The sequence below is a fragment of the Carassius gibelio genome, chromosome B21, assembly GCF_023724105.1.
Source record: "Carassius gibelio isolate Cgi1373 ecotype wild population from Czech Republic chromosome B21, carGib1.2-hapl.c, whole genome shotgun sequence".
In the NCBI taxonomy this organism is placed as follows: Eukaryota; Metazoa; Chordata; class Actinopteri; order Cypriniformes; family Cyprinidae; genus Carassius; species Carassius gibelio.
Genome location: NC_068416.1, coordinates 26,618,738 through 26,635,311, shown reverse-complemented (window position 1 = coordinate 26,635,311; position 16,574 = coordinate 26,618,738). Strand labels below are relative to the sequence as shown.

At 34.3% G+C, this 16,574-nt stretch overlaps 1 protein-coding gene across 15 annotated transcripts in view; it reads right to left on the bottom strand.

Annotated features, from left to right (window-relative positions):
- Positions 1 to 91: 91 nt before the first annotated feature.
- Positions 92 to 16,574, bottom strand: part of add1 (adducin 1 (alpha)) — a 33,578-nt gene continuing 17,095 nt past the window's right edge. For 2 of the 15 annotated variants that reach the window (XM_052587553.1, XM_052587555.1), the window contains exons 11-18: positions 13,393 to 13,488; positions 12,837 to 12,926; positions 12,720 to 12,737; positions 9,641 to 9,724; positions 8,938 to 9,094; positions 8,085 to 8,327; positions 6,390 to 6,470; positions 92 to 2,556 (exon numbers count right to left, since the gene is read on the bottom strand). In XM_052587553.1, the coding sequence (XP_052443513.1) occupies positions 2,237 to 2,556; positions 6,390 to 6,470; positions 8,085 to 8,327; positions 8,938 to 9,094; positions 9,641 to 9,724; positions 12,720 to 12,737; positions 12,837 to 12,926; positions 13,393 to 13,488 (1,089 nt within the window). In that variant the 3' untranslated portion in view covers positions 92 to 2,236. Of the gene's footprint in view, positions 2,557 to 5,337; positions 5,373 to 6,389; positions 6,471 to 8,084; positions 8,328 to 8,937; positions 9,095 to 9,640; positions 9,725 to 12,719; positions 12,738 to 12,836; positions 12,927 to 13,392; positions 13,489 to 16,574 lie in introns of those variants that run through there. The other 13 variants (XM_052587560.1, XM_052587567.1, XM_052587558.1 and 10 more) reach the window with 9 other exon arrangements.

Sequence of the window (16,574 nt, the reverse complement as noted above, 5' to 3'; positions counted from 1 at the left end):
GATGTGCGTTTTATTTTTTGTATTATATTGTTCTTTAATATGTTTTGTGAGTACACGCCCTGTTTTATGAATGAAACAATCAAATCAAGGCTGATTTTAAAGATGGAGTTTTATTCATGGTTGCCAAATATACATTACCATGATAAAGCGAATTGTGTTTTTACATACAATTATTCTGGAAGAAAAAAAAAAAGAACAGCATTCAACAGAAACTAAAATGAAGAACAGCTGTGCAAAGGACTAACAACACAAGCTAGAAGCCCATAATGCCATGCAGTCCTTCAGCAAACGACTCTCTAGTGTCTAAACCAGACTCAAACTGCACTGTCAGCTTCACATTGGTCCAGAATTCCTATATGTACAAGCCAAAAGCTATTTGCAGCAACAAAAATGAAAGATTCGGTTAGTATTTCACTCCTTTCTGTCTTTCTGTGTGTGTTACACTCAAGAGCAATTTGTTACAATCATATTAAAGAGATAATATACTGCACAGGTTAGTCATTCAACAACAGATGAATCTCTCGAAATCTGTAAGGAAACGTACAAGTCATAATTCAACGGCAAATCAAAAGAATGAAAATCAATCCTAATTTGAAAACCTATTTAATTTGCATATTTTCCCTCCAAAATATGTTTACCATAATGAAAAATATATTTTTATTAGTTTGTATGAAACTTAAGGGTCCTAAAAATAGACAATTTTAAATAGAAAATTGGGAATATTTAAATCTGGAATAAAATGTCAATCAAAATAATAATAATAAAAAAATAATAATAAATATTCCCATTACTGAAATGCAGAAAAGGTATATATTTTTGCATATATATATATATATATATATATATATATATATATATACAATATTTATTTATTGCACTAAAATGTATGCTTTAATAAACAATTTCCGTTACTATATTACAGTAATAAGAAAATTACATATATGCAAAAATAAAGGGTCCTTGTTTTATTTTTATGCAAGCCTCATGTTTTTCCTCTAGATTTGTGTTGAATTATGAATTGTATGTTTCTTTGTGGGATTCATCCAGACATTAATTTTGAAGCACATTTCTTTGTGGTTATTCAGGATAGTTTAGTGAATATTCTCAGTGTTTCTAAATGAACACACACGGAGGAGTGTGTGTTTGTGAGCATCTGTATGAAAACACACCACAAGTCTGTAAAACAACCTAAAAACACACATATAATCAATAACAGCGGCGGTCTGCAACTTCAATAACAGAGTCTGTGAGGAACTACACAGGATGTTTAATAGTGTCATTTACAACAGTGTCATCAAGTTACTGATGTGTTTGAATGAAACTAAACAACCTAGAGCTAAAAAATAACTACATATATATAAAAGCAAAAGCAAACATTAGTGATTCATATTACTGCAGGGTAAAACTCACAGCTAGTTTTAAAACAACATTTACATGAAGGGAAAGCGGTTTGTGTTTAGTACATTACAACAGAAGACGTTTAGATACAGATACAGGCGAATCTCACAAAAAAATAATTTCATTTAATTATTTTCGTTAAGAAAATGACGTGTGAAATCAGAGAGATTTTGCATTGCTTCTCCTAGAATTCGTGCTAAAAAACATGTATTTAGCAGAGAATTGGGAGGAAAGTGTGCTTGTTTTTTATGAAAATATCACAATAAAGGCTTCATTTCATTAAAAAAAAAAAAAAAAAGACTTCTTTGCTTTGACTTCGGGGTGAAATGTGTAATAAACAGGTTTTGTGAGATTCACCCATTTTAAAAACTTCCATCCGAAAACAAATCTTGCGCTGGTCAGAATATTATCGTGAGCTTATATTACACTCTGGCCAGATGAGATGTTACGATTATTTCACTCCAGGTTATTTCTATTTTTTAAGATGTTTATAGATATGATTTTAAAAATCATAAACATGCAGCAGAGCAAAGATTTCCATCGAACACCAGAAGGAACTCTTTTCATTAATTAATTTCCTCTAACAATTACATCAGATACATTTCCGATACATTATAGTGGTTATTGGTTTTCAGATTGCAATTTTCTTCATAAAAACAGATGTGTGTGGAACATGCTTAACGAGCTGCACTATAGAGTGCACTTCAGCCAGCATTTATTAAAAGAATAAAACAATATGAGGCTTTAATAAAAAGATCGGCACACTAAATGTGAACACAGTACAAAAGCAAATCGCTTTAAAGAAAATGTACTGCAGAAACGCCGGAGCAAAGCTTCCTCACTGGGTTTCAGACTTCTTTTTGTTTTTCTTTAGGAACGACGGGGTGCGAAACTTCTTCTTTTTCTTCGATGGGGATTTGTTGGGCGATTCGTCGCTGCCGTGATCACCAGCCGCGTCGTCCCCTGCGACAGGCTCCTCCCCCTCAGGCTGAGGGGCGGGGTCAGTCTGTCCAGGGGCGGGGTCTTCTGCGGGGAGGGCGGGGTCTTCTGCGGGGAGGGCGGCGACTTCTGAGGGTTCATCGGGGGTCAGATCAGGGAGGGTCTGTCTTAAAGTGGCGGCGTCACTCTCGTCTTTGAACGTTTGTTCCTGTTGTGCCTCTGTGGAGGAGGATGGGAAAAGATCATAGTGAGTTTGTAGATCAGCTCAAACCGGCCAGGGGAAAATCCAGCGCTTAACAATTGGCTCTTTATGCATGAAGCGTGAAAACCTCTGACAAACAGACCATCCTGCAAATCTACACTGATGTCCAAATACAGATGCTAATCTTTAGCTTTAATTATCAAATTGCCACACTTGCAACCCAATGCATGGATCTACTTCACAAAAACAAACTACTAACTAGTACTAAGCAAACACAACAACCAGTTTCAGAGTGGATCATGAAAAACTTTGCCTAGTTTGCAAAATAAGGATCTTGATTCAAGCAATTGTAAATATTAATGCTTTAAAAAAATACAGGACTCTCAAAAATAATATTTTCTTACATATTAAATAACACTATTTATATTATTACATTAATATATATTTAACAAGAATTTAAATATCCAAGTGCTACAATTCAAATCATTATTGCAGTATATTTATGATGCACAAATACATTTTTGACAATTTAAATATTAGATAATAAAGTACTTAAAATATTCAAAAAAGTGAAAAATGTAATATAATACTCACTTACAGATGTGTTAATTGATTAAACTATTAATCATATTATTAATATTCAATTATATATATATATATATATATATACACATATCTCAAACTTTAAAATAAATATACCCAATAATCAAGAGTACTATAAATAATTTATAATTTCTATTTTCTGTTTTACAAATTAATTTAAGACAGATAAAATAAAAATAAAATATTAGTTAATATGTAGAAAAATTTAATGTAATATTGATATAATATTAAAATAATCACGTTTCTTTATTACTCACTACTTGATTACTGATCTGTGTTAATCAGTTATATTAAAATCAAATGATCTTACAACAAATTACCTTTTCATTAAACAAAAATCAACATCTTATCTGCAAACTATTAAAGGCCATTAAAGGCAGATTAAATCTTTTAATACAGTAACCTGGATATTTTTCTGCCAATAAAATCCTAAAATACCATCAAAATGGATTTAATCTGTGCAAAACACACACATTAATAAATGAAACATTTATATTTCAGGAGACAATTCAGCTCTCACTGTGAGCAATCAACAAAGACATACATAAACAACGCTCACTACTGTCTGACAGAGATCTACAGAGACGAACCATCCACACGCTTTAAACCAGGCGTCAACAATCATAAACAGAGAAAGAGATTTTTAAACACTGTGCATCTGAATAGAGATCCAGACCAGAAGCGTAATAATCATACATTACCTGCTCTGCTGAAGCAATACTGGACTGCATTTAAAATGCATATTAAAGATCCTTGTTTGTTACTGTTTTGCAAGTTAAAAAGAGGGAAAATGCAGAAGTTTCTAGGGAGAGATTTGTTGCTAGCATGATCTCACCGAACTCCAGGTCGTTTGAACAACATCTTAATTATCATATCAATGGAGTGTTTTACCAATAAAATGACATAATATTAAATCTATAATAAGGAAACGAGTCTTTGGTCTTACAATGCACAATTCAACATGTTATATCACAAATAAAAAACCTTACATAACACTTTATGATTATGACAGAATAGCATTATAATATGCATCTAATCACTGTTAGTATACTGCGTTTAAACTCATGACAACCAATCAATTTTCTGATATAAGGAATATGCACATTTTAAAATGCATTTTAACTTACAATTATTTCGGAAAAGATATATTGCATTAAATCAATACAATATTAATACATTTATAATGCATTAGATGTAAGGTTTAAAGTGTTGCCAAATTTGTTTGTTAATAACTTCCTCGTATGAACTAAAAAAGATGGAAAAGTAAAACAATAATGACTAACAGGTCTAACTAATCTGAACAAATCCTTATAAAACTGGTCACATTATAGAAAATAAATTTAGTTTTATGGAAAAATGTATTGGTTTTTATTCTTTTTATATATATATATATATATATATATATATATTAAATTTGATTAACTAATACCTCCTATGAATCTGTTTTGGTCAGAAAAGTATAGAAAAGTCAAATTAACAAAAAATGTCATAGTATTAAAGGTTCACATCCAATTGAATCTTGATGGATAAATGTAGTTAAATTTTAGAAGTGTCATGTTATTTTAAGGAAAACAATTGCTTGCTTTTTATTAAAAATTGTAATTAACGTCCTCTTATGAAATATATATATATATAAAAAAAAAGGAAAAGTTGACAGTTTTGACAGCATGGAAAAAGTAATATAGCAATAATGTTATAGTTTATCAGGTTTACATCCAATCAAATCCTGATAGATAAAAATCAGTCACATTAAAGAAGTTAAAATGTTATTTTAATGTGGAAAAAATAGGTGCTTTAATAAAATGTTTATACTAAATTAAACAACTTCCAGCTCAAACTGAAAATTGAACTTTGAAAACAAAGAACTGTTGTGACAGTACAGAAAATAAAAAAATAATCAATAATGTAAACAAGGTTTACATCCAATCAAATCCTGATAAAATCAGTCACATTACAGAAGTTAAAATGAGTTTCAAATGCAGTTTTACGTTATGAGAAACGCGGTTTGCAACCCATTTTACTGCGGTAATGGACCGCATGACTCTACTGGAGCGGACCGGTGCAGATCATCCCTCACAACAAATGAATCTCAGAGGAAAGCGAGGACAGAAGATGAGTTAGACAGCAGAGGAGTGAGCGGAGTGAAGCTTAGCAGCAGGAAAACAAACGCAGGCGTTGGGGGGGTGAGGTACTTACTATGGTAACAGGTACTCTTTTGCATTTCCATCTCCTGATTGTGACGCAGCCACGAAGAAGAAAAAGCACAAGTAGAGAGAGAATGTCTATGCAGATCAAATCACAGCCACCGGGTTAAATTAAAAAGAAATGAACAGAAACCGTAAAGAGATACACAGACCACCGGAAGTAAAGAATGGTTGCCAAGCCATTCTTAAAGACCCCAGAGAAATGAGCATGAAGGGTGAATGAGAACATTTAAGACAGGCGATTCAGAAGACATTTCTTAGATCGGATTACACCTGAATTTAAATTTTTTTTTTTAAGTCCTTTTTGAGGCCTTAAAATACTACAGGTGCATGGCTTACTAGTGACTATATCAATATTGGATAAACAAGCAGAATTAATGCGATTTGTCAGAAAAAAAGGTTTTATTTTAACATTTTATTTAAGTTTTTTGTTCTATTTGTTATAAAACGGCATATAGTCAAGATTTATAATAACGCTTATTGGTCATGAATTTTTATATTACTACTGCTAATAATAATTTCACTAACTAATCTCACTCTTCTTATTTTAAAATCATTAAAATAGAGTTATTGGTATCAATGTCAAAAAAGTGAAAATGTTGGTGCATCCCTACATATAAATCATTGTTTATTTTATAATATCAATATAACAGCTCATGTTTTAATAAGAAGGGTGTAATCCATAGTAATAAAGACCAAGAGGGTAAAAAAAAAAATGTAAATATTATGATAAAAAACGCTTCCTAAAAACAAAACTAAATGGTAAAATAAAAGGCATAATATTATTATTTTTATATTTTTGTTTATAGATTTTTCCCTAATTCTCCCTCAAAAGTGTCAGGCCAGACTATTTTATAATTATGGGGAAGGGGAACGAAAACAAAACATCAATGATGCCCTTTGGTCTGTTATTACGAACAGCAATAAATGTCTAAAAATGTTAATTAACAAACAAAGACACACATTAGGCATTATGTTGCAGACATCAAACAACAAGAACCGGCTCATGCTCAGAGAGACGTTGTCTGATCGGATAGACGTACCTTCCTCCACACGCACAGGTGAGCTGGGAGGAGTGCAGGTGGTGCTGGGAACTTTCCCTTCTTCAATCTCCAGTGTCTGACCTAAAGAGAAAACACCATCATCATCACAGCACAGTCTGTAAACCTTTTCAAATAGACAGATCTGACACCAAAACATTACGGATAATACCCACGACCACATGGAATCAGTGCAGTTTTTACATTGATTGATGAAAAAGAAAAAAAATTATGTTAAATGCATTTAAAGGATGCATAATATTTGATTTTGCAGATATCTGATATACCGATATTAACAGATTTTAGACAATAACTGATGCCGATACCGATAATGTATATATTTGCTTTTCTATGGAAACAACACCAAGTCTCTCCTGTGCAGAGATCTTATCGCTAGCAGACTCTGAGCACACGAGTTATACGTCTTATCGGCAAGGCATTATGTTTAATGTTGGGCCATTGCCGATATTTACATTTCAAGCCTTTATCGGTCAATTCCGATAACGTTGTGATAATATTGTGCATCCCTAATCTGTTAAATGCATATAAAGGATGCACAATATTGAATTATTGCCAATATCGGATTCACCGATATTTTTTTACACTGATTTTAGACGATAACTGATGCCGATACCGATAATGGATATATTTCCTTTTATATGGAAACACCACCAAGTCTCTCCTGTGCAGAGATCTTATCGCTAGCAGACTCTGAGCACATGAGTTATATTTCTTATCGGCAAGGCATTGTGTTTAATGTTGGGCCATTGCCGATATTTACATTTCAAGCTTTTAACGATCAATTCCAATTACGTTGTGATAATATTGTGCATCCCTAATGTAAATATGGTAAAAGTGTCAAATTGAGCAGAGTAAAATAAAAAACAACAAAGAAAACATTATATTATTAATACAAATAGTATGTTAAGTGATACTTAAAACACACACACAGACACACAAAAAGACAACAAAAATGTTAAATAAAATGAAAAAAAAAATGAATATAAAAATAAACAGATTCAAAATATTAATAAAAAACATAACTGTACATTAATAATCCTTAAAAAAAATTATTTACAATTTAACTACAATTTAAAACACTATAAAAATGAACTTGATTTAAAAAAAACTACAGTAGTATATAATTAATGATACTAAGAACTCCAGTATCAGCAGTATAGTATTGTATCAGTTTGATTCTATTCAATTTTACAAATCACTATATATTATAACAGCACATTATATAATTATAATCACACAATAAATCACATTCATCTGCATTATAAAGTAAAAAAGGAAAACCTCAGAAATAATCCTGAAGAACCAGAAAACAACGTTTGCGAGATCTCACACGTCAGAATCAGAGACGTCCATTAGAGACACCACAGTGAGGTTCATTACCACAAGAACATAGAAATAAACCCCAACAGGAAGAGCAGCGAATCCCACTTCAGAGGACAGCGAAGAGCCCGCAGTCCAGGATTAAGATTACAAGAGCGGACGAGGGTTACACAGTCTTTATTAACAAGTCCAGAGCAGGGTGTTTTAGGACGGGACGGGATGGGTGCAGACAGGCATGTTGGATCACCAAGGTTTGAAACCAGGGACAGCGAGAGACAGGAAGAAACAAACAGAGCCCAGCAAAGTCAGAATAAACCCAAAAAGAGCGGTGTTCCGCAGGCAGATGGCAGGCGATACCTGCAGACGGCCCGCCACGATCAGACTCGGCGTCACAGCCCAGAGCTTTTAGCACAGCGGAGTGAAACTCTTTATGAGGGGATTCCCGAGCATCCTCCGGGCTGTCCTGACCCGAAGCGAGGCCCGATTCGATTGTGGAGGGTGGAGGGGCGACGGCGGCCTGCGGATCCTCATGTTCCTGCGTGGATGTGACGTCTGGAGTCTGGGCTTCTTCAGGGGCCGAGGACGACTCCTCAACCTGTGCTAGATGCAATACAACAGTTTCTCTCCTGACCTGCGGTGGGCACTGTTGGGCTGCACAGGCTTCACGTTCAATAAATCGAAAACATCTCGACGAGTTTGTTTGGCTGAAATTACTTGTGCTCATACAATTGCTGAAATAATTCCCCCCAAAAAATGTATACACACAATGCTGTGCTTAAGTTTGAGGTTATTATGTTTTTTGTTTTCTCAGCAAGGATGCATTAGAATGATCAAAAGTGATTGCTAAGACCTTTAAGATTACTATTTCAAAAGCTGTTCTTTTGAAGTTTATTAAAGAATCTTGAAAAATAAAACGCAACACTGTTTCCAAAAAAATATTAAGCAACACAACTGTTTTCAACACTGATAATTATCAGAAATCATCATCAAGGATCATGTGACACTGAAGACAGGAGTAATGATGCTGAAAAACACAGCAATGGATTACATTTTAACATAGAAAACAAACATAAACTAAGAATAAATTAACATGTAAATATGTAGAACCCTGTCAGGATGACTTGAAAGCAGTATCACAGGATGGTTTTAATCACCTGTGTCAGTTTCTGCGAGGAGAAACGTGTTGATTCTACATTATTTGTGTTCTTACCTTCCGGGCCCTTCTGCTTGAGCTCCACTTCCCTGCGATACTCGTCCAGCTCCTGGTCTGTGAGCTTGTTGAAAGGGTTCGGTCCAGTTTTACTGACGATGACGCGTGGTTGGTACTCCTTCTCAATGATAGCTTTAGATGCAGTCACTAGCTCCCCCTGCAGGACAAAAAAGGAAAGAAAATAACAGTTTATACACTGTTATCATGCTCAAAATGCACGTCAAAAGGTGGTATCAAAATGTTAAAACGGCGGTAAATACAAGTGGGACACTTCACCTATAAATGTCATCCAATAAGAGTTTAGGATGAACTTAATTCTTCATTTATATACAAGCATCACATTTAAATTTGTATACAACTTATTAGAAAAGCCTTGTTATTTATTGTTATTTTAGTAAAAACTCAAAATCCCAGCATAGCCTTTAGTCAGAATAACCTTATTAAAGCACAAATGAAAACAGACTGTGAGGGACTTGTTTGTCATGCAGCTGATAAAATCTACTTTGTTTCTCACTGCCTTGTCTTTTTTGATAGATTAATCTGCCATGATTAAGATCAATAGAAAACTAATAAGAGTTTTGGATTCAGCACTGACAACTCATCTTTTTAACGAAAGGCCCTGAATGTTATTGCCTGATACAGTAGTATTGAAACTGTATGTGGTTTGATGTTTCAGACATTACAGTATTATGGCAGGATGTACCTTTCGGATAGACCTAGAGGGACTAAAGCTCTCTGAAGAGTCAATGCCATCAATAGAGTCCGTACAGTCAGAGAGAGGAGCGTCCTGTAACAGTAGAGCCGGTGAGCAGTGCACAACCCCACCACAATTACTGACCACACACAACACATAATCCTACACGCTCACTAATGATGCAAGCCAGAACCAATGCATGAAAGCAGAGGACCTTCCTCTCACTCTTACACACACACACGGGCTTCAAGTTAACATGAAATTAAAAATCACCTATTCATTTATTTTCTGAACACATATCATTGAGCTTATCCTGAACAATTCATCTGTGCATGTTTTTTTTATTTTAAAAAACACATACATTTCAAAAAATATCCCTTTGGATAAAAGCAACCACAAAAATAAAAAAATGCAATTAATTAACATAACAGCTGCTTCAACAGTAATTTTGATAACCGTGTCATATTTATTACTCAATTTAGTTTCGCCTATTAATTTCTATAGCACATTTAAAAACAGCAATTGTTAATGACAGTAACAACAACTGCTCCTAATAAACTTAAAACATATAGGCTATAAAATATCAATACTTCTCACTTTTATTTAGTTCAACTTGAAGTACTACAACGGCTAAAATGAAAAGAAGAATAAAAAAAATATATATACTTATTAAAGATGGCGAAAACAAATTACTGAAACTTTAAAAACTTAAAATGAAATTGGAATGACATGAAGAGCCATTTCGTTATGTGCGTCATGTGTGAGTTCGTGCTACATTGTCCAATCAAAATAAAAGAAAAAATACCAAAAATAAATCTTAAAAGAATAGAAAATGTAACATTAAAATTAAAACAAACTCACAATATAAATAAATCTGTTAACAGTACCTCAGCCCTAAGGCACACACACACACACACACACACACACGCTCCAAACATGCAGAAAGCATTTCCTAAAGAAGCGTATGGGCAGGCTGGAGTGAGACGGTGAATTCATGGCTCAGAGTCATGCACTGCAACACCAGAAACCAAACATATGTGTAGTCAAACCACACACAGATTCATACTGCTGCTCCCAAACAATAACAAAAGGACCATGGGACTGCACATAAATAATGTTCAGATGAAACTCTATTCAAAGGCCTGGAGATTTGGTTTGCTTTGTGTTGCTGCACTTGAGTGGATTAGATGAATGATCTGATAGTTATTAGCAAACACATTTTTGAGCAATCATGTTTTAAAGCATTTTGATTATTTTGAAATGACTCTTATAGAAAGGAGATATGTAGATATAGCAGGGGTGGGCGATATGGAAAAAATAACATCACGATTGTAATTCTTTGTCATGTTAGTTTTACTATTTTGCAAGTTGTCTGAGCATTACAGCCAAGTTATTTGCCCTAGAATAAAGAAAAAGCCTTTCAAGGTACCAAAAAAAAAAAAAAAAAAAGTATGGCACACATTTAGGCCAGAGTGGGTGAAGGTAAAAATCCTTGCCATTATCTTGTTTTTATTTTAAAAAAATAAAATAAAATAAAAGAACAAAGTGACATTACAACTACACATAATATACAAATAAATTGATGTATTTAGATTTATTTAGCAGGAGCATTCAATAAATTGAATGAACATATATAAAAATAAAAGCCTCAATAGATTGATTCCTAAAGCAACTGTATTAAAGTTCTTCAGTCAAGAATAGTGAGTGATTTTTTTCTTTGCGTTTTGTTGTTTTATTTAAGTTAAAGTTCACCCAAAAATAAAAAATTCTGTCACCTATCTGTCAGTTCTGTCATAGTGTTTTATTTTTATATTACTATAATTTACCGAATCAAAAGTTGTTTTAAAACTAAATAAGTTTTTTCTTCTGCTGAACATAAATGCCATTTTGAGGAACGTGGAAAAACAAATAGGGATTCTTTTCTTATTATCAAATTCAATGTGGACCAGCAACTGTTTGGTTAGCCTCATTCTTCAAAATTTTTTCTTTTGAGTTCAGCACAAGAAAAAAAATGAATACAGGTTTGGGATACTTTGAGTCAATACTGACAGAAATGACATTTTAGGATGAACTATCCCTTTAATGACAGTCGGCAGCATGTTCAGTACTGTCCCTTTAAGACCTGCACGCATCTAGTATACAGGAACATGTCCATTTTTCTCTCAATTGTTCACTTTCATACTAGACATAACCATGGTTTATATGTAAACCTTGTGTGTTTTGACAGTATTAGACCAAAATATGGCTTTTTAGGTTGCACGCTTCAGGTGTAGGCGCTCTAGAACAGCACATGAACGAAACGTTTAACCAGTAAGGCTTTAAAGCACATGCAAATAATGTACTTTTGTGATTGCAAATAAATGCTGTGTCCTGTGAGAGTAACTGTACCTCTGATGTGAATGTATGTGGGATTGTACAGTATATAATGAGACGGATGTGCATGAACGGCAGCTGATAGCACAATACTACAAAATTTTTTCAAAAGCAGATCTTAGAGACATTTTTATCATCCAGGATCAAAAATAGTCATATCGCACACCCCTAGATAGAAGTAAAACTGCCACTTCCATACCGAAATTATTTGATCTAGTCTGATCTAACATGAACTCTGGCTTTAAAGCAATGTTTTATGCTTCTGTTGAAACCATGTGTGGGAGTAACATGTTTAATAGCCGAATTACAATAGCGAACTATTTAAGAACTAATGGTATGTTCAAGCATATTAGTGTATCTGACATGTGTTTAATGGAAGCTGGTTTCTGCCACAGGATATATAATTTCCCCCAATGACAGAAACAGGCTTCTTTTTTTTAATAATAAAATAGAAAAGAGTAAAACATAAGTTATACAGACACAACTGGTCAGACTAGCAGCTCAGAGCGGCAAATGTCATGTGAGACATGCAGAATTATTATTGCATGTGTTATGAAAAATTACATTTACAACAGTATCATCCTGTTTAGTTTCTATTACAGTCAATGAATCCAACAAAATAATGAAAGAAAAAGGGCAAACATGGCACTGCAAACCAATCAAAACGAAAGAAAATGGACACAGCTCTGCTTTGCTGGTCGTGTGGTTTACTTACATGCCATATAGTCACTCTCTGGGGTCAAAAGACACAATTCAACGGTTACACACACTGGAAGAACGCCAGGGACAGAATATGTTGGATCTACGGGGAGGAACAGAAGTGCAGACTCACCTGGACATATGAACGGTCCACCATGGCACCTGTGAGCACCTGAGACTGTGGACCTGCCGTCTTTTTGTCCTGCAGATTCTGCTCACGGATCTGAGGGAGGTAAAAATCACTGTTAATATGAAACGATAACTACTGAAATATGATTAAAAACAGCAATGTTTAATATACAGTTTAAAAAACATCACCCAGAAATGATAACGTGCTGAAAATCCTCAGGCTATCCAAGAGTTTGTTCATCAGATTTGGAGAAATGTAGCATTGCATCATTTGCTCACCAATGGATGCTCTGCAGTGAATGGGTGCCGTCAGAATGAGAGTCCAAACAGCTGATAAAAACATCACAATAATCCACTCTTCTCCAGGATCCATTGGTGAGCAAGTGATGCAACATTTCTCTAAATCTGATGAAAAACCAAAAGCATCTACATCCTGGATCCCCTGAGGGTGAGGAAGTTGTCAGCAAGTTTTCACTTTTGGCTGAAGTATTCCTTCAATACAGTTTTTTCCTTGTCATCATCTAAATGATGTTTAATCTAAATGATAAAAAGATTCAGACCTTGTTGCGCATCTCTTGGACTTCTTTGGGGTTGGTGTTCATCGGGACAAACTGATTGGCCACCGCTGCCTGTCGGAGACTGTCCTCCTTAGTCCACTGAAATTATCAAAGCAAAGCCATTCAAATAAACCAAAACTAAAGAAAATGTTTAATAAATCAAATAAAATATATTTAACAAAAGATTAAATCATGCCTCTCAAACAATACCAAATAAACACAAATCAGAACTATAAAATAACTGGTTAATTATAACGGTCCACTGAGCGACGAACCAATGATGATGTTCATTTGAAAATTTGAAACTCCTTGTGCATCAATGTAACGCACAAACATTCCAAATACTGAAAATTCTATATTTCAAATTCAAAATTTCAAAAGTAATTCATTAGCTAACTTAAACTCGTACCAAATAAAATATCATATTCTACCAGATGGAGTCTGCATTTATTGAGATTCACCAGAATAAGTCTGATTACCACGACCCTCATCATCATTGATACTGCTGTTGGGCGTATAGTAAGGACAGAAAAGGCTAAAAAGAAAAGAAAGAAAAAGAGCACAGACAGAGAAAAACTGAAGATTTAAGAGGATGATAGACCACGAGGGAGGCAGGTGTGAGGTGGGGTGGAGAGGCAGAAGCTGTTCTTGTGTTTAGGCAGTGGACAGAGGCGTGAGCGGACAGCCAGAAAATCACCCACACACACACACACAGTTAATGCTGCCCAGGACAAGCACAAAAACAAAAAATTAGAACAATACACTAAATACTGCCCTGTATTACACATTACCACAATATTTTTGTCTGACACTGCTTTGAGACAAAATACATTTAACTTCACTTTGGGATTACACAACTAACTGTGATATCTGCAACTACACAACAAACCAGGATAAGTGAAAATGTCAAATTATTACAAAAAAAAAAAAACAAGGCATCCTTTAAATGAATCGATAAATGTTGTCTTTAAGAAATTATTTTCTGTAAAATTGCCTCGAGACAGTGTGCACTGTGAAATGCAGTACATTAATACATTTCACTTATCTTATTATATTACACAACTAAGTGGGATGCAATTTGCAAACTAAACGGACTGTTGATTGTGAAGTTACCAACAAATAAATTAAAGCATCCTTTTTTTTCTGAATGATGACCTATTTAAAACACTATTAAACATTGTTCTTAAAAAAGTATTCAAAAGTATAAGCAATATATGGGAAGCATAAATGTCAAACCCTGCACAAACACACTGTAAGAGAGAGAAAAGCACACACACACACGCGCGCACACACACACACATTGACTGTGTAAGGAAGGACAGAATTACGCCCAACTTTTCTTAAAATATACATGTAAATGTTAAACTTCAGTTGGTGAAGTTTAAGCTAAAGGTTTAGGAGGTTAACTCCAAAAGAGCTGATACATGGCATTAATGGACTACATTTCAAATAAAGATGAACAGCAAGTACTAAATATTTTTGAAGCAAATGTAGTTAGCATTTGACCTGGGTAAGAAACGCATGAGTAGCCAATGAGTTACTTGCTTTTACCAAAATGAAAATAATGATTTCAGCACGGAACCAAAGTCATGAGGAAGGGTTTTCATATGGGCGCTGGAGAAACGGGGCACATGGGATGAACACGTAAACATGAAATACTCACTGATCACGATTAGAGCCCCACAACACAACACGCTCTCCCCCAACTAGAGACAATCGTTCGGAGAGTTAACGAACACTCATGAACCAATGTTTTATTCCTTTTTTTTTTTTGGATGGTTTTGAAATTTGTAAGTTAAAATACACTTCATGCTCAGGAAGAATTCAGGAAAGGTAAGTCCAATTCAGGAGGAGGAAAAGGAAACTCATAAAAATAGAAAAGAGAAATTTAAAAGCAAACACAAAGGTTTTTAAGCAGTTTAAGGAAAGAGCATGGAGTCATCAAACGGCAAGCCATGACTCCATGAATATAAGCAGCCGAGCGATTTCTCTCACCGAGATAGAGCTGCTATATCTCTGATATTCCTAGGTGGCATTTTTATCTGTAGCCCTACATTTAGGCAAAAACGGTCAAAAACATGTCATATTTCACCCCAAAATTGAAAGATTCTTATCTAATTAATTTAAGATCTAAAAATCCCAGCTATTTTCATGGCAGAAAAGATGTTCAAATATAGCAAAACATAAAAATCTTAATTAAATACAAGCGGTTTATAGCAATTATCTTTAAAGAAAAAATTGTATTTAACTAAATCAGGTCATTAAAACTCATGAGCTGATCAAATTAAAAAAAAAATAGTCCTATAGGAGTTAAACCATAATCTACCAAAATATAAAGTTAAAAACTACATCGATCAAAATGTTTTTCAAAATAGAAAGAATACGTTGCATAAAGAAAATTACGCTTGTTTTCAGAAAACTTTTTTTTCATTATGACATTAATTTCATGGCAATTAAGCAAGCATTTGCTACCAAAATGCAATAAAATGGGGCTTAACTGTCATTAAAATAATGTCACAAGGCAAATAATTGATGCATCTTAATGGCCCTAAAATTAGATTTTATTTTCTCTATGCAAAATACAATCTCATATTTTCTGTAATATGATTTTGGGATGAAATACGACCATTTTTGGGGGGACTATTTATAATGTTTTCTGGTGTTTCTGAAATAAGACATGGACACAGGGCTTTTAGCTAAAAAGTTCTTTTTTTTTCTCTGTTTCTGTTTTGTCCACAGGAAGTACATTAGCTACACAAATGCCTCTTTTTAAGGCTTCCTGTGATAGTTACTCTAAAGAAACTGTTTAAATGGAGTAAAGTCTCCAAAAAAGAAACATTTGCGAAAAAAGCAATAACTGAAATAAACAAGACAAACGGGGAAAATCCACAGCAGCAGTAAGAATTAGCCACACCCACTTTGCGCACATGCCACACCCTCCTGGTCTCCAGGAGAAGATCCACAATGCATCTGATCAATCATGCAACACAGCATGCTCTGAGCAGCCGGAAAGAACCCTGACACCCCTTCGACCAATCACAAGATAGGGGGAGGAGCTTGTCACTGTGATTGACATACCAACTCGTTTAGAGAGGAATGACAGCAAGCAATGAAGAAACTTTGTTCCCCGCAGATCAGAGAAGACAGTTATGAGTAATAAGTTGGTTAAATCAGCTACCAAGCAA